Here is an 18,904-nt window from a genome sequence, read left to right on the forward strand (position 1 = left end):
AATCTTAGTTTACGCGTTACAAGTGATCTATTATACAGCATGTGTTGTATTAGCTCCCAAATTATCAGATCAATTAATAAATACATTCTGTGTCAATTTATCTTTTGTTTAGATGGCTAGCTATGACTTCTGTGTATTTGAAAGCACTTCCCCGGAAAAACAGCAGTATAGGGGAGAAGATAAACCAAACAGAATGACGCTTAAATATGTGTTGAATTTTATCATACTGTGTGTGCATGTCCTGTCCTTAGGGTCCTTCAGACAGAAACCCAGTGCAGATGGGAGGTCTCTCCACTGCAGGGCATCTACTGTCAGGGGGACCGAGCTGGGCGGAGCTGTGAGCACGTGCCTTCAGTCTCCCTGCTGTGTTGCAGCCTTTGCTTCCGTGTGACCAGGGCCCGGGGTGCTGCCCGCGAGGACCAGAGGTCAAACGGAAGGCTGGTGAACAAAGGGAGACAAGCCCGAGAGGCGGGCTGGGGGGCGTGGGCGGAAGTGGTGGACAGAGCGACTGCCGTCCTCTGCCCGTGTCCCCCTCTGCCGCTCTCCCTCACCTTCCAGTGCACATGGGCCTCGAGCCTCGCCCAGCAGAGAGGGGCTGGCTCTGGAGCCTCATAAGGGCAACACTTCACAGTCCGGTGAGGAAACTGAGTCTCTTTGCAGTGCTTGGAACACAATCACGTAATTTTACACCGTGTGTTCACCAACCTTCGTTCACCAGCTTTTCGTCCCCAAGTCAAGAAGCCCAAGCCCATTAAGATCTGGTTATACCAGGATCCCTGACATGATGTGCACATTCTACGTGAGCACATCAGGAGAACACTGTTGGGTTCATGGTGCTTGAATCGGTAGATTAAGCAAGTCTTTTTTTTTTTTTTTAATTTATTTTACTTTATTTATTTATTTATTTTTGGCTGCATTGGGTCTTCATTGCTGCGCTTGGGCTTTCTCTACTTGTGGCGAGCGGGGGCTACTCTTCGTTGCGGTGCACGGGCTTCTCACTGTGGTGGCTTCTCTTGTTGTGAAGCACGGGCTCTAGGCGCGTGGGCTTCAGTAGTTGTGGCTCGCGGGCTCAGTAGTTGTGGCTTGTGGGCTCTAGAGCGCAGGCTCAGTAGTTGTGGCGCACGGGCTTAGTTGCTCTGTGGCATGTGGGATCTTCCTGGACCAGGGCTCGAACCCGTGTCCCCTGCATTGGCAGGCAGATTCTTAACCACTGCGCCACCAGGGAAGCCCCAGAATAAGCAAGTCTTTAAGATGAAATTGCCTGTTACACAAGCACCCCTTCTGCAGAAGCGGCGTGAACACCTGCTCCCTCCTCCCTCTGGCGCACAGCTAAGCAGGTGGTTGGGTGAGTTGTAGGAATTTCAATGATGGAGACAATTATATGCTCAAAGAAAGTCCCCTAATGGAGGGCAGTGGAGAAAGAGAAGCACCAGGGGTCAACCAGCCAGGCTTGCGTTCCCACCTCTGCTGCTGGCTGTGCAGCAAGAGGTCCCAGGAATGACTCCTCAGAGGCTCCCACTGCCAGAACGGAGGCGTCCGTGCGTGGCTTCCACTTGGGACGTGGTACCAGAAAGACCTGCCATTGAATGATAGCATTGTCTCTGGTCTCTGGGGCCTGAGTTCTCTTTCTGTGATGTGTATGGTTGTCACAGAGCTGATACCACACCAGGGAAAGGTGACCTTGAAGAGTCACAGTGATCTCATCCCAGAGACGTGAGTCCAGTCACTTCATTTCCAGCACTTGCTCAAAAGACTGTCCTCTGATTCCAGGGACGGAAGGGACACATCATTCAATACTTATTTGGACTAAGGAAAAACACATCTAGCCCTTTACATTTGCCAGAAGGTCGTACCATTCACGAAATGGGATAAAAGTAGAGGAACCACCTTGGAGGACATGACCGATGCCACTTTAGGGTGACACACATTTCAAGAGCAATTCAGAGACAGAAATCCCTAACATTTATCCAGCGCTTATGAAGTACCCTTTCTTAGCTTACTTCTTCAAACCAACAACCCAGAAGGTAGCTATAATTATAATTCCTGACATAATGGTGAGAATTCTGAAATAAAGATAGCTAAGTAATTTATCAGAGATTTACCAGAAGTCGAGCCCAGGCAACCTGCTGCTGATTCCTACTGTACACACGCCTGCTCTTTCCCTCAACCAGCTAACCTGGTAATCACGTTAGTATGGTATTTAGAAACTGAACAGAAACATGCGGTACGTGACGGATGGCTGAAGTACAAACACACTGTAGGGAAACAAAGAAGAAAGTAGTAAAATTATCTAATGGGATAAGAGTAACCATAAATCTATTGCTAAGAATTGTCTTAGTTCCTATTAAGTACATTTGCTCTTCCAAACGAACAATGATACAGGAAGAGAATAACTACAGTAACTCTAAAGCAAAACTGAACTTTATTCCATGTTTTGATAAAACAAAAATATGTCAAAAGGCTAGCTATTACTTCCAAAACATCATAACGAATATTTCCAAATCACAAAACTACACACACACACACACACACCTCTGTAACTATAGCTACGTATATCCTCGTAAAAGAAAACATCTCACAGGAGTGCATTATTTTCCTCTCAATGATATTTTGTTGGCCACGACAAATTGAAACTCGATGAAGAATTTTCTCAATAAATAGTTTTTTTAAAATTAGGAACACAGTTGATTTTGACAAGATCCAACTGATTGATAGATGTAATCCCAAATGTAGAATTTAACTGTTCTAATTTTGTTATTTAGAAAAATACGTTAATTGAAAATATTTTGGATATTTCAGAGCCAGAGAGACTCTTTTCCTTACAGATGAGATAGAACAATTTTAAAGCTGCCAAACTGAAAGCGGAAAAAACAAGTAATGAAATCTAATCACATAAGTTAAATTTAATCAATCAGGTTCGTGCATGTATTAAACAACGAGAAAACCTAACCCGCTCCAAAGTCCATCTCTAACAGTGTGTCACGACACACTCAGGGTAACCATGACAGGCTGGCAGGACGGAGCAGCAAGGTTCCAGAAAGTGAGATCCTCATGTGCAACTTCTACACAGCACTCGAGTAGGTGTCACCTAGGGTTCCTCTAATCTTCACTTTTTGGGATGGTGAGCAATGGGCCTGATCTATTCAACTCTTTAAAATACGCAAAGGATGAGTAAGACGAGGTGGGCAGTGCACAGTGTGTGCTGCTGAGCTCCTGTAAGAAACACTGTCAACCACAGAAGCTGATGGCATTCTAAAGAAACAACTAGCAAAATAACAAGAACAATACTTTTCTTGATAAAGTAATGTGTAACAGTAAAAGTATAGTTACTATTAATAAAAACGAAGTGATGTGATTGAAAACTGGTACTGCAAGCTCTCTATGCCACTGCATCATTAAAAAACAAAAGGGACTTCGCTGGTGGCATGGTCCTTAAGAATCCACCTGCCAACGCTGGGGACACGGGTTCGAGCCCTGGTCCGGGAAGATCCCACATGCCACGGAGCAACTAAGCCTGTGTGCCACAACTACTGAGCCTGCGCTCTAGAGCCCGCGAGCCACAACTACTGAGCCCAAGTGCCACAACTACTGAAGCCTGTGAGCCTAGAGCCCATGCTCTGCAACAAGAGAGGCCACTGCAATGAGAAGCCCACACACTACAACAAAGACCCAATGCAGCCAAAAAGTAAAATAAAATAAATAAATAATTAAGGTATTCTAGACCAGTTTGAAGGAGATTTCAACACTTTTCTTCAAGGGTCTGACATCTGGTTTCCTTCAGTTTTTTTTTAATTTTATTTATTTTTTTATGCAGCAGGCTCTTATTAGTCATCCACCTTAGACACATCAGTGTGCACATGTCAATCCCAGTCTCCCAGTTCATTCCACCACCACCCCCCAACTACTTTCCCCCCTTGGTGTCCATACGTTTGTTCTCTACATCTGTGTCTCTATTTCTGCCCTGCAAACCAGTTCATCTGTACCATTTTTCTAGGTTCCACATATATGCATTAATATATGATATTTGTTTTTCTCTTTCTGACTTACTTCACTCTGTATCACAGTCTCTAGGTCCATCCACGTCTCTACAAATGACCCAATTTCGTTCCTTTTTATGGCTGAGTAATATTCCATTGATACGTGTACCACATCTTCAGTATTAAAACTGTATTTTCACTTTTCAAAACAGTAATATAAGCTTTTGGAAGGTCAAACAGTTTTAACATTTCATACAATTGGAAATTTGCAAGGCAGAAACTTTCTGTAAACAGAAATCCAAAAGTCTTAAGTCTGAAAAGATTATGGAAAAACTTAAAATAGACCCGAAGGAAGGAATTTGAACTGAGTAGAGGATTACAAGTAATCCTCTTCTTAAGGGATGAATCCTTGAGATTGGCACCAAATTGATTTGGGCAACAAAACTAATTTTCTTTCTCCTATACAAAGTCTATGTTCTACTAACTGCCCACACAAAATTTTACTAACCAGACAATTCATATAGAGATAAGTTGTCACTTATTTTAAATACTTCAAAAATATTCAATTTATTCATATTTTATGTTATATAAATTTTTATTTAGAATATTCTAGGAAGGTTTTCCTAACATAGTTATACTGTCATATTTTATTAAAATTAGTGGAGTACATTAAAATATTAAGATTTTTGTTTTTTGTGGTACGCAGGCCTCTCACTGCTGTGGCCTCTCCCGTTGTGGAGCACAGGCTCCAGACACGCAGGCTCAGTGGACACGGCTTACGGGCCCAGCCGCTCCGCGGCATGTGGGATCTTCTCGGACCGGGGCATGAACCCGCATCCCCTGTACCGGCAGGCGGACTCTCAACCACTGCGCCACCAGGGAAGCCTAAAATATTGAGATTTTAAAAAGCATTGCTCCCCAGTGCTTATTTTCAGAATGATAGGCTGTGCTTCTAACGCAGAATGAAGGGGAAGGGAATTCTGCAACATGAAGTTGTAATAATTCATAAATATCTTGCTCTTAGACCCACTTACATGGGTAAGGAATGCCCCCTAGACACTTAGATATCGAGAAAGAGAGAGGATTTTGGTTTATTTGGAAAGCAAGATTAAATATCTTTTGTGCATTAAGTCCTTCATGAGAAGAAGCAACTGAATCCTTTTATTAACACGTCCTTTTCCTAAGAGATATTTGTTTGTTTGAAAAAAGGACCTTGAATTGCTTTGGAAGCTTCATGAAAACACTGTAAGGCTGTACTTTTTATAACTAAAAGGACAAAGAAACACTTGAGGAATCATGAGATGAGTCACAGAAATCATGTACAATTATTTAAAACATTTGTGTTTTGTTCACACCTGACATAGAAAATGTAATGCAAATGGTATAACTTAAGGAAAAAATAATAATGTAAGAATGATATGGCTGTGTGTGTCACTATATAAGGACAAAGGGAAACGGTGAGAACTTCCAGAATGAAAAGAAATGATGCCTTTGAGCTTTCAAGAGTGTAAATAGGTCAATAAAACAAATCTTTAAAAATGAGATATAAGTAATTAGCACTCTGGGACTTGAAAGATGTTTCGGAAAAACAGAAATAAGTACTTTATGTAACAGTTGTGCGTTTATGGAGCCCTAACAGAAGAGTGGGTACATGCTAGCATATTAATAAATCCAAGAACATGTTACTAAGATAACAAAAATAAAATCACATTTTTATCAATGGTGATCACTGTATTGCATTAAGAAAGGAAGCAGGCTGTGAACAGGGGGCTGGGTGTTCCGGACAAAGTCACTCTTGCTTTGATCTGCCGCTGGGGCTCCAACAGCCCGAGCTCAGCCAGGGGAGCCTAGGTCCTCACCGAGAGCAGCAAGGCTCCTTGAGTTTGCAGTCGGTGAAGAGACTAAAAGAATCAGGGACATTTAGTTCTATTATTGGAGGAAACAAAATTAAAACATATTTTAAGAAGCTTGGATTTTAGGAAGTGATTACACATTTTAAAGCAATACATTAAAGAACCAAGATCTGGAATCATTTTAAAATGAGGTATAAAATGTAAAACAATCAATAAACCTTCTAAGAAAAACTGTTACTTAAAAAAAGAAAAGGGCTACAAATATGTTCGGAAAATGCAGAGACACGTCTTTTTTACTAAGATGGTCTCCCTTGCAGAACCTGAAAGACAAGTGTTTCTGCAAACATCAGCACACGAGTCAACCACTTTGGATGACGTCGGTCTCCACTCCCTGCTCCCCGTGTGTCTCCTCGTGTGATGGTTGGCGGGACAATTACTATTGTAATTGCTTCCACATCATTCGGGTAGGGCCTGTCCTTCTCTCACCAGGAAGAATCTGACCACTGGACTTGAACTCCTAAGTCCGGCTGTAGGATGAGATCCTGGTCACAGGGACACGGGGGTGTCCTCCGGGGGCAGGTGACACTGGCCCAGTGACTCGTGGTTTCTCCTCATTCTAAATGTTCACTTTTGTGACTAATTTTATATTCCTAATTCTGCAATCTTTTTATTAGTGAGGCCCCCAAATTGACTAAGTGACAGGTTCCCTGACATCTGGACACCCCTGGGGATTGACACCCATACCCGAGGGCCTTTATGGTGAAGTGTGTCCAGTGTGGCCTGAGTGTGGCCTCCGTTCATTGTCTAGGCCACTGGCTTTGCCACTTTCTAGAAGATATCTGCTGACCGGCCCTCCTTCTTCCTGGTTCTGCAAAAAACAACAGAATTCTAGTTTTTGGTTTTTTCCATTTTTCTCTTATCTCCGTACTGTTGGGGGTCCCCTCCGATTGTCCAGTCCTAAGTCTGAGACACGTCGCATCTGGACACGTCAGTAGTCAGATGTGCACACTGTTGAACGCTCAGAGCTCAGGGCCGAGGTCAGGGAGCACGTGTGCATCGGGGGCGTCAGGGTGGAAACGCCGGGGTGCCCGGGGCGCAGAGGGGATGAGATTTACTGCCGGGGAGCTGTCTGCCTTAGGTAAGAGCGGGGACGGGCCGTCAGGACAGGCCTGCCGGGGGCCGCAGTAACCCCGCTGGCTGAGGACTTCGTAAGGAGGCGGTAGGGTCACCCCCGGGGAGCGCGAAGTGTGTGCTGACTTTGCGAGAAAGGAAGGCGCTTTAACCTCCGTCCTGCTGGATTAGGCCAGAGGACGGACCACGGAAACACTCCAGCGCGAGTGCGAGGCAGAATTAAAGGCGTGGTGTCTTTCTCCAGCTCCGTCCGGCTGCACTGCTCGGTTCTGGTCAGAGCTGGGGCAGTCGCTCTGCAGTAAGTCAGACGGGCAAGAGCAGTGGGCGGGGACGGCCGCCGCAGCACGTGGCTGACCCGGGGGGGGACGGCGACCGGAGCATCTCCTTTGTGACGTCTTCCCCGCCCCCGGCCCCGCCCGCGCCCTTCCGGGCACTGGTCCTCTCCTGCCCGGATCTCCGCCGCAGCCCTGGGACCGCCTCCTCCGCGGAGCCCGGCCCATCTCACGGTGGAGACCGGGCGGCCGGCTCTGCCGAGGCTCGCGCTCGCCCTCCAGCCGGGCCTCTCCTTCGTCCTTCAGATAAGGTTCACAGTCCTGATTCTCGTCTTCGCACCCGAACACCAGCGCAGACCTCCGACCCAAGCACATCACCGCGGTGCTGAGCATTTTTAGCTGTGGCGAAGGACACACACTCCTCGCACACCGGGGCGCGCTCACACGTGCCCTCCTGAGCCCGGGATGCCCCCTCCCCGCCGTATCACCGGACTCCTAACCCTATAACCGCAACGCGTCCTCCTCAGCCGAGTCCTTTAATGAGCATCTACATTTCAGTCTGTTTAAGGCCTCCCTCCAAGGGACCTAAGTCCCCTCATGAGCTGGGCTTTCTGTGAGCTCCGGCCCCTCTACAGTTGTGCTGAATCCCTGGTACCCAGTGGGGCGACCGGCACATGAATGATACTCAACGAATATCTGATAAATGAATTCATAAGTAAAAGCGCATTCACAAACCAACGAACGAACTGCTAATCTTCACAACAACCTGTGCTTTCTTCGCCCCACTGAACAGATGAAGAGCTCGAGTCCACAGAGCCATCGGCAAAGGGCAACAACACATGGAAGTGAGAGTCGCCACTTGCTGCCACGTGCCTCATTCTGAACCCTTGCTCTCCCCCTTGTTGCCGGGCTGGCTTTCTCATTGGCGTTTCTTTCCTATTTATCAACGCCTATACCGAGAGAGAAAGAAGCCAGAGTACAAGTTGATGGGCACAGATTTTTGAGACAGCCTGCCAGATTCACATCTGTAGGTCTGAACTTCACCGGCTGTGTGACCTTGAGTTATTTATTCAAACATTCTTTGCCTCTGTTTCCATATCTGTCAAATGGGAATAATAGGAACTGCCTCACAGTGGTGTAAAGATTAAATATATTATTATATAAGCACTTAGAACAATACCTGGCACTGCACATGAACTATATATTCTGGGTAACTATTACTGCTTCATTTTTGTTGTTACGGGGGTAGCTTTGGGTCAGAAGAGAGTGGGTTTTCCTGATTAGTGGTCCGAGGCCAGATGTTCCGTGGTCCAGATCAATGAAATGTGCCTTATGTGAGGGACCCCTTTCTGGAGAGAGAAGCCTGCCCCTCGCCCAGCTGCACAGGACTGTTACGTGGTGGGACGGGTGACTGAGTTACACAAGGGGCCCCTTCAACTCGCTCCCCAGACCCAACCATTGGAGTCTGGGCTCCTCCTCCAGCACTGATCTGCCTGCAGGAAAAGAATCATTTCACACTGAGCCTTGCGTCCATGCCTCTGTTCTTGTGCTACGTGAAGTTTCCCTTTGTGAAAGACAGTCCTCAACCGATAGCGCTGTATGTCAAGTGTAAATCCAGGAAGCACGGAACGTGCCCGCTGCCCTCACGAAGAGAGCTTTCCTATATACATACAAGTGACAGTAGACATGTATTAATCAGTATCTGAAAATATTATCTCCAGGCCTCATAACCTAGGTAAAAATTTTCCCAAAGCAACTAATGGGCTTATAGCAAATTTTGTGTGGGAAGACCAATGAGACGGGCTGTTCGATTTTACTCTGGGCAGAGTGCTAACACGTGGGCACTTTCGGATATTGACGGCAGCACTATAAATTATTATGGCTCTTCTAGAGACAATTTAGACACGTAAACCTAGCCTCTTGACCATATCAGGATATTTCCACCCAGGATGTCCAAAATTCAGAATTTAGATTAAAGGAAATACTTCGGAAGTTAACAAAAGTTTGTGGGCAAAGATCAATTCTTCGCTGGGTTTTTTTTTTTTTTTTTGGCCTCTTTAACCAAACGTGTGTCACCCTAAGAAAAATGTAAGCTCAGTGACAGCAGGGCTGTTTCTGCGTTCGTCTCCAGCTATTCCGTGCTTAGCCGACAACCTGGTAAGTAGCAACACTCAACAATGATCTGTTAAATAAATCAAAGGATGACAGTTGTGATGTGTGTGATGGAACAAATGCGGAGGTATCTAAACGGCAAAACTCAGGCACTGGCCAAAAAGTACGGCCACATGACCAGATAAAATAAAACAATAAGTCATATTTTTGAAGAATCTTAACTGACATAAAAATCTCAAGTCATATTATATGAAAAAGCAGATTCAAACCAAATTCTAACTTTGCGCAAATAATGTTTAAAAAGAGAAATAAAATAATGAGTGTTTACGTGGAGCCGGGCCTAATTCTTAGTCCCTCCTTTAAACGTGTCCTTAGAGACTGCATTATTTTTGAAAGTTCAAAATAAAGACCAGGTAGCTACTTGGAAATAATTTAAGACTAAACAACAGCATAGAAATGCAGGCTGGATTACTATTATGAAAAAGTTATATTAATGTATGGATAGGGTGTGGACAAATAAACTGTTAGGGTAGTTAATTTCTGGGTTTCTTTATCTTTTCTTTCTCTCCCTCCCTTCTTTCCTTCCTTCCTTCCCTCCTTCCTTCCTTTATCTCTTTCATTCTTTCTTTTTAATTTCACTAGTTCTTTTTTTGGTAAAAAACTAAAATCCCATTAGGAAGCTACGTCATTAGCTACTTTGGGAGTTACTGGGGAGCTGGGTGCGACCTCCTTTCCTTCAGATGCTGCCACATCTTTTAGGAGTTGCCAGAACTGCTTTGCTGACAGTAAACTCACGGGTATTAGAGTTTTTCCACCACCGATAGTCCCACAATAGAACCAAAACCATCCACAGCGAGGTGCAAGCAATGACCTGTTTTTATTTAGCTCTTGTGCTCTTGTGAATGTCAGCTTTAATCTAGGATTCTTCTGGACGGAAGAAAAAATTATGAACACTTTGGAGGTAATCATATTTTCTTTGTCTCCCTGCCTTCAGACACTTTTGATTCTATTCATTATGTTGTAAATGTTCCAGCATTTTCTACTCCGCTGATTCTTTAACTGGAAGAGAAGTAGCTGACGTAAAACACAAGGAACTTGGTTCTCCTTGGTTACACAAACAAGGTCAACCTTAACTCGGATTTAATATCAATCTGCAGTACTTCCAACCCTACAGACCCCAGATTGGAAAGGGACGAGATTATTATTTAGGTTTTATAAATCATTCCCATTTTGATTCTTAAAAATGGCCCCAAAAACTGTTTGGAATTTTACAGAATTCTCAATGACTTTCCATTGCAACAATCCCGTGTACAGCACAGAAATTTAACGGATTTATGACAATTATATATTCGTTTCCACACCCAGAGAGGCAACCTAACCATGGGATTTAAACATATTTTAAACATACCTTTCTTTGCATATACCTTTATATTTTCTGTACTTCCTAATTCCAAGTCTTATCCAAATCTTTCTCTCCTGTACTTTACACAGCAAATAGGGCTACGGTAATAATTGTGGTTTAAACTCAGACAATTTCCAGTTGACTTTCTACTTCATCCTCAAAGGACCCCTGACAAGCTTCCTCGTGTTTCCACTGCCCCCCACATGGAGGAACCTCGGAATCTGCTTCAGAATTATCGAAGCCGAGCATTTCTCTTCACTCTACCTTTTCTCACACGTGTTTTTCTTTTCTTTGTCTTTACCTTGTATTTTCCTTCATATCCATGCATCACTTGTTTTCATGAACTACCTATTAGCCCAGAACCCCTCCTGGCCGAGGAAAAGCCATTATGATCATCAGTGTTTGCTGGTCCTACCTTGAGAACCTTGCACATAATCTCATAAACTGAAAACGTTTTCTCTGCTCGGGTCCAGTCCCACGTGGTCACCTTGAAAAGATGAGAAACTAATACATCATTTGTTTTAGAAAGATGGCCCCTGCTTTTCTCTTTATTATACACTATGGTGGACACCTGGAGCTTCACACGTGCTCTAGGCCATCTCTAAGTTGTGAGGTTCTCCTCCTAGACGTCCTTGACCTTCAACAATGTTTCTGTTTCCTTTCTCCTAAGTTTCACGCCATTTCTCTCCCTCTTTCAGCAGATGTTTTATATTATAAGCAACAATTTACCTTTGCTCAGTGTCTTGATGTGTTTTAAGTAGTGTGTGCATTCTCTCTACATAAATACTAAGTGTTTTTTGGGGGTGGGATTCATTTTTTTATATGGGGAATATAGCCAATATTTTGGGTAACTGTAAATGGAAAATACTAAGTGTTCATATTTCACACGTCATAGTTTTTTCTCCATTTACCACCTGTTACATGCAAAGAATACTAGATACCATATCCACGCTGGCTTTGATCTTTAAGAAAGATATAGTTTACATCAGGAAGTCACACCATGTTCTGAACATCGTGAAACACCAAACACCACGGTGAAGCTGTTTCACTTGTTTGTGTCTGAAACATGTATTAGTCTGTCCAGTCATAAGAAATTATTCAGAGTAGGAATAATGTAAAAGGTATAAATATTTGTTTTTTTTCCCCTGTCTTCCGGGTGATTTGAACTTTGTGTAGACATAGATATTTGAAATTACAGCAAGTCTAACCTGATCCCGCCGAGACCCTCTGTGGTGTTAGACCTGTAAGTGAGTGGTCTGGCTTTAAGATTTATGGTCAATAAATATTCCTTGAGAATCTACTGTTGTGTAAAGTACATGTTTCCAAAAGCAAGGCCTCAGGTGCAGCAGATCGCCATGCATATTTAACACGCAGCCTGATGACGAGATACGGGATGTAACAGATTATCACAAACACCATTGATTTGACTTAGACAGACCTGTGCCATATAGATAAACGTATTCAGCCTGTCATAAATGTCGACACAGAAATGCCTTCTAGGTTTTTCAAGGATTATAAAGCCAATGTTTCATGCCAGAACTTATATCTTTAGCAAGAAATTCTCAGAAGCATTTGGACTGTTTTCTATTTTTCTCTGTATCTTATTTTCGAAATATATTGGTAACATATCATTTGTTATTGTTAAGCTGATGTCACTCTGTTGTGATAATATGGGAAAAATAAGGAATGTTGAACAGAAACACTTACTGGAGGTGCCAGAAACTTATAAAGACACGAGCCCCGCAGGGCTAGGAACGCCGGCGAGTACGCGCTGTCCTGCAGGGGACCTTGTTCCCGCGTTTCACACCAGCCCATGTAGACAATCTGCAAGGAAGCGGAACACGACGACCGGTCAAAAAAGCCTCATTTCAGGTGGCTTGTGTGTTCTTTTTGTATCTTTTGTGGTATTTTAATTCTCTCATAAAATTATCAGTTTAATTGATGCAAAAAGTATATTAACCAGATTTACCTTCAATAAATGAGTGTGAACCACTCATAAGATTTTATGTTTCCATCAATGTTTACCAAGAAACAAACGTTACCTTCACGGAACCAACAATTACGTTGATAACTGATTTCTCAAGAGAAAGAATGAAAGCCAGAGTATCATGGAACATAAACTTCAATGTATAAAATGAGAACAACAACCAGCCTAGAATTTCATATGCAGCAAAATTATTATTTTTTTCATGAATTAATAGGGCTAACCCAAATTTAAGATAATGTTATGTATCTATATTTATACTGGTGGATTAAGGCTGAAAGTCATAGCAACTGGGCACTGCTTTCTTTCAACTGACAAATATATTCAGAGAAGAGAAATATTTTGACTTACAGTATACCACTAGTCTAACTTTGTGTTTGCTTTCCATGGGGAAAAAAACCCCCAACAAAACACCTTCCTATTTACACGTAAGTCGTCCTCAACCTGAGAAATATTACAGGGAGGTTAATGCAGTTCAATGTTGTGTTACCATTAGCTCAGAATCACATATAACATTATCCGGAGGCAGACTGTACATATCTATTGTGCTGTTTGTTGCCTCAGCAACAATTAGGTTGAGGTTCTTCTGCTTTAGAAAGTGTGAATGTCTTACTTTATGGTGACAATTAACATATTACATTCAGCCCTGAGTATTCAAGCGTTCCGCACTGACAGATTCAACCAGCTGCGGACTGGAAACAGAGCACACAATCCGCGGTCGTCTGAATTTGCAAATTGGAACCGCGGGTGTGGGACAGGGGTTTGTGGCACTTGAGCATCTGCAGGGTTTGGTTTTGGAAACAGTCCTCTGCAGGTACCAAGGGACAGCTGTATAATCTGGATAATAAACATAGCAGTTAGACAGGAAGAAGCAAAAATGTTAAATAAACATGTTGTACTGGTCCCTGTTTGCAACATAAAGACAACTTTGTGGGTATTAATGACTATTAACACTAGACCCAGTAGACATGGTCTATCTTGCTATCATATTGTAGAGAAACAGTTGCTTTTTTTCTTTTTCCTTCAAAAGCAGATTTAATCCTCAAAGAAACACAATACTGAGCAGATTATTCAAAACATTTGCTAAGATCTTTTATGACAAATATATGGAACACACTAGGTAATAAAATGGAAAAAAACATAGAAATGCTATTTTTAAACTTTGGAAACATTTTACCTGCTTTAAAATGTGATTCAAAGTTTTTCCTTGCTTTCATTTCTTTTTATTTTTTTTCTTTTTTCTAAATGGGTGAGGTTATTAACCCCTTGTTTTTTTTGTTTTTTTATTTTTTTGCAGCACGTGGGCCTCTCACTGTTGTGGCCTCTCCCGTTGTGGAGCACAGGCTCCGGATGCGCAGGCTCAGCGGCCATGGCTCACGGGCCCAGTTGCTCCGTGGCACGAGGGATCCTCCCGGACCGGGGCACGAACCCGTGTCCCCTGCATCGGCAGGTGGACTCCCAACCACTGCGCCACCAGGGAAGCCCTCATTTCTTTTTAAATTTAGTTATTCCATTACTATCTAGGTTTGCACGTTGGTCCTTAATTTTGTTCCCTTTAGCTATTTTTAACTTTATTTGAAGGAGTTCATTCACAAGTCTTTGAAGGAAATTAAGAAAACAATCTCATTCACAATAACAACAAGGGGATAAAACACTTAGGAATAAACTTAACCAAAGAGGTGAAACACTTGTACACTGAAAATTATAAAGCATTAACGAAGGGAGTTAAAGATACAGGTAAATAAAAAGACATCTGTGTTCACGAACTGGAAGAATTAGTATTTTAAGATATCCATAATCCAAAGTGACCTACCAATGCAATGCAATCCCTATCAAAATCCATACGGCTTTCTTTACAGACGTAGGAAGGTCATCCTAAAATTCACAGGGTACCACAAAAGACCCTGAACAGCCACATCAATGCTGAGTAAGAAGAACAACCTGGAGGTATTTCATGTGCTGATTTTAAAATGTATTACAAAATAGCAATCATCAAAGGAGTAAGATACTGGCCTAAAAGCAGATGTAGACCAATGGAACAGAGTAGAAAATGCAGAAATAAACCCGTGCATACATATATGGTCCACAAATCTTTGACAAAGGTGCCAAGAACACACAATGGGGGATGGATAGTCTCTTCAGTAAATGGTGTTGGGAAAACTTAATATTCACCTGCAGAAGAATGAAATTGGACTTTTATCTTACACAGTATAAAAAATCAGTTCAAAATAAATTGGACGCTTAAATGGAAGACCTGAAACCATCACAGTTTTAAACCATTATGCACTTCTGACAGCTGGTGAGGCTTTGATCCTTCACTTCTAATATAAACTCAACCCAGTGTGTATACCTGTGCCCCGAGGCACATGGCAAGGATGTTCCTTGTAACGTTATTCTTAGTCCCAGCCATGTACAAATGGCTTAACATAAACCATGTACCCTACGATACATTCTGCAGATGAATATAGTAACAAATTGTGATATCATAAAGGAACAGTATACAGCAAGGAAAATGAGTATGTTATAGTTACATGGAACAACGGAAGTGAACCTCACAGAACACAGTGTTGAATAAAAGGAGATATATAATCATATATATATATATATACACACACACATATATATAAAACCTATATCAAATATATATATATATATATATATATGATTTGATTAAGACAAACTATAGTCGTGTTTTGGAATGCATTCTTGGTTGGAATAAAAAGTACTTCAGTAAAGATGACAAACGGTCAGAATAGTAGTTACTCTAGAAGCCTGCAAGCCAGTTGTGCATGGGGAAGAATACAGAGGGGGAGACACGATCTAAGCTGGAACAAGCCACTTTTCTTGACCCAGATTGTGGTTACACAGGGGTTTGGCTTTTGAATAATCACGCTGTACATCTATGTTTTATGAACTTTCTAGACATGTATTATAGTTTATAAAATCCCATTTTTAAAATAGCACACACTGTGTATTATTAATAACAGTTTTATAACAAACTCATATTAAAAATTATAGAGTTTTGTGAGTTTTATAGGAAGAAAGTGTTCCAACGAATGACAGGGTTAAATCGCCCTGTCATTCTGGGGCCCTTGCAATGATATAAAATTTTAGTTATGAATTATATCAACTTAATCATTATATTATTTCTCAATTAAGTCAGTCTTTCATTTTAATTCAATTTGATAAAACTTACAATTTCTCTGTGTTTATGACTTCTCTGCATTGGCAAGAGGAAAAAAGAGATTAAAGTGGTCTACATAATCATGAGAAGGAAATATTTGAGCTTCCTAAGACTGAACTTTGAGTTTGCTGTCTCTTCCTACATCTATAATTTGCTGGAAGCTGAAATATTAAGGATGATATATTGATATTTTTCAAGAATTATCATTAAGTACAATTTTATTAGTTTGAACTGAGTGTAGCTTGGAGGAATGAGCTCAGGATGTAACTAATAAAAATGGGATTATCGGATCTGCAAGGGATATTTCTTCATGCTTGTTCTCCAGGCCAAAGATCGACCTGATCACTTTCTATGCCAAGGAAAAGGGTTGTTCTCAGTTCTGCAGAAAGACCAAAAGGCACCTGCTGTTCCTCATCATTACCTTGACTCCTGCGAAATGATCATATGGTTGAGGAGACATAATGCATTTTCAGAAAGTTCATCCTACACTTGTCGCAGCAAATAATAACTCTAAAGAAAAACTGTGTCACTTAATCTTATTTTAAAAAAAGAAACAAATGAGCAATATAGGCATAAGGATATTTCAAACAGAATGTTTTAGAAACAAGTAGAATTAAAAGAAAATAGTTTCCTATACCTATGAAATGACAAGTGAACTGCCAACCATGTATCACACACTTTTCAGATAAATATTTCGAAGACTTTCCTATTTTTTCAGCTTTATTGAGGTATAAATTGACAAATAAAAATGTAAAGTAAGAACCAGGGCAAGGCAATGAGACATTCTACTGGAAGGAACCAAAAACACTCAGTAACCAAGACAAGTAATATTTTAAAAATTCAAACTGCAAAGTGTCACCAGCAAAGCCCATTAACAATTCCCAGGAAATAAAAATAAAATCTGGGTAATAAAATAATGGTGTTATAATTTAGAGACCCATTGACGGGCCAACTTTCTCCATCTCGCAGCCGGTGTTGGGGCCAGGGTGTACTACACAGGAAGGTTAAATGTGTTTGGGTTGCGGATGATACCCAGAAAACTTCCAATTCTGCAGAATGCACCCTAACAGCCTACCCCCAAACCAAAGGGGCACTGGAAGGGAGAATCCCTCACAGACCCCGCAGGGGGATGGAAACGGCAGATCCCGGCCACTACCCTCCAAGGCACCTGGTTTGAACAGGTGGTGAATTATGGAGCCCAGAGGCTCCTAAGCGGGCACTCTGACTGACCTCAAGGAGCCCTGGCTGACACTGGACATAGGGGGAAAGCCTGTAGAGTTCTTAGTCAACACTGATGCCACTTACTCAGTAATGAACACGAGATCAGGCACACCCAGTCACAAGAACTGTAAAGTAATGGGGGTATCAGGGAAGGCCTAAGATGAGCATTCACAGAGTCATTAGATACAAACTGAACAAACATACCCTTACCCATTCCTTCCTGTATGTTCCCCAAAGCCCTATACCCCTGCTAGGAAGGGATATAAAAAAGATGTAAACTAGTAAAGTGATTTAATATACACATATATTGTCAAAGAATGCTTCCCATCTAGTTAATCAACATATCCATCAACCCCCATATTTACTTATACATATATGTGTATATATACACACACACACACACATATATATATATATATATATATATGTTTGGTGAGGACATTTAAATTCTAATCTCTTAGCAAATTTTAGATGTACAATACTGTGTTATCAACCATAGTCACCATGTATACATTAGGTCCTCAGATCTTGTTTATCTTATACATGAAAGTTTGCACCCTTATACCAGTCTCTCCCCGTTTCCTTCACCCCCCCAGCTGCTGGAAATCATTTTCTACCCTATATTTCTAGGAGCTTGACTTTATTTTTTTTTATTCCACATATAAGTGATACGGTGCATTATTTATCTTTCTCTTTTAGCATAATGCCCTCAAGCTTCATCCATGGCAGGATTTCCTTCATTTTCATGGCTAAATAATATTCCATATATATGTGTGTACATATGTATATGTGTGTGTGTGTGTGTGTATATATATATATATATATATATATAAACTCACATCTCCTTTATCCATTCATCTATTAACAGTTTGTTTCAATATCTTGGCTATTGTAAATACCACCACAATGATATGGGCGGGAAGATATCTCTTCAAGATCCTGTTTTCATTTCCTTTGAAAATATACCCAGGTGTGGCATTGCTGGATCACATGGTAGCTCTATGTTTAGTTTTTCTGAGGAACCCCCATACTGTCTACCAGAGTGGCTGCACCCGTTTACATTCCCACCAACAGTGTAGGAGGGCTCCCTCTTCTCCACACCCTCATCAATACGTACCTCTTATCTTTTGATTTTAGTCATTATAACAAGTGTGAGGTGGCCTCTCACTGCACGTTTTGATTTGCATGAACGCTTTTAAGCTACTTGTGAAAACACACCCAATACATGAAGCCTGTGCTGCACAGCAACATTTTATTCTTTAAATTTTGATCATTTTATTGTACATTATTTTTTCTTGTTTGAAATAGACTTTAATTTTTAGAGCAGTTTTAGGTTCACAGCATTATTGAGTGGACGGGACAGAGACTTCCTGCAGACCTCCTGCCCTGACACCTACAGCCTCTGTGCCTCCGCCCACTATTAGCATCCCCCCCACCGGACGGCACATTTGTTACAACTGCTGATCCTACGTAGACACACATTATCGTCCGAAGTCCATGGTTTACATTAAGGTTTGCTCTTGGTGTTGTACATTCTGTAGGTTTTAACAACGTGTAGGGACATGTATCTGCCACTATGGTGTCGTACAGAATAATTTCACTGCCCTAAACCTCTTGTGCTCAGCCTTTTCATCCCTCCCTACTCAACCCCTAGAAACCGATGATCTTTTTACTCTCTCCATAATTTTGCTTTTTCCAGAATGGCATATAGTTAGAAGCAAACAGTGTGTAGCTTTTTCAGATTGACTTCCTTCACTTAGTGATACAC

At 41.8% G+C, this 18,904-nt stretch overlaps 1 protein-coding gene across 6 annotated transcripts in view; it reads right to left on the reverse strand.

Moving 5' to 3' along the window:
• SNTG1 (syntrophin gamma 1) overlaps positions 1–18,904 on the reverse strand; it is a 476,492-nt gene that overhangs the window by 48,760 nt on the left and 408,828 nt on the right. For all 6 annotated transcript variants that reach the window (XM_067712365.1, XM_067712364.1, XM_067712363.1 and 3 more), the window contains 2 exons: positions 12,455–12,571; positions 11,163–11,234 (listed from right to left, as the gene is read on the reverse strand). In XM_067712365.1, coding sequence (XP_067568466.1) covers positions 11,163–11,234; positions 12,455–12,571 — 189 coding nt within the window. The remainder of the gene's footprint in view (positions 1–11,162; positions 11,235–12,454; positions 12,572–18,904) is intronic.

The sequence above is a fragment of the Pseudorca crassidens genome, chromosome 17 (assembly GCF_039906515.1).
Source record: "Pseudorca crassidens isolate mPseCra1 chromosome 17, mPseCra1.hap1, whole genome shotgun sequence".
NCBI classification, from domain to species: domain Eukaryota; kingdom Metazoa; phylum Chordata; class Mammalia; order Artiodactyla; family Delphinidae; genus Pseudorca; species Pseudorca crassidens.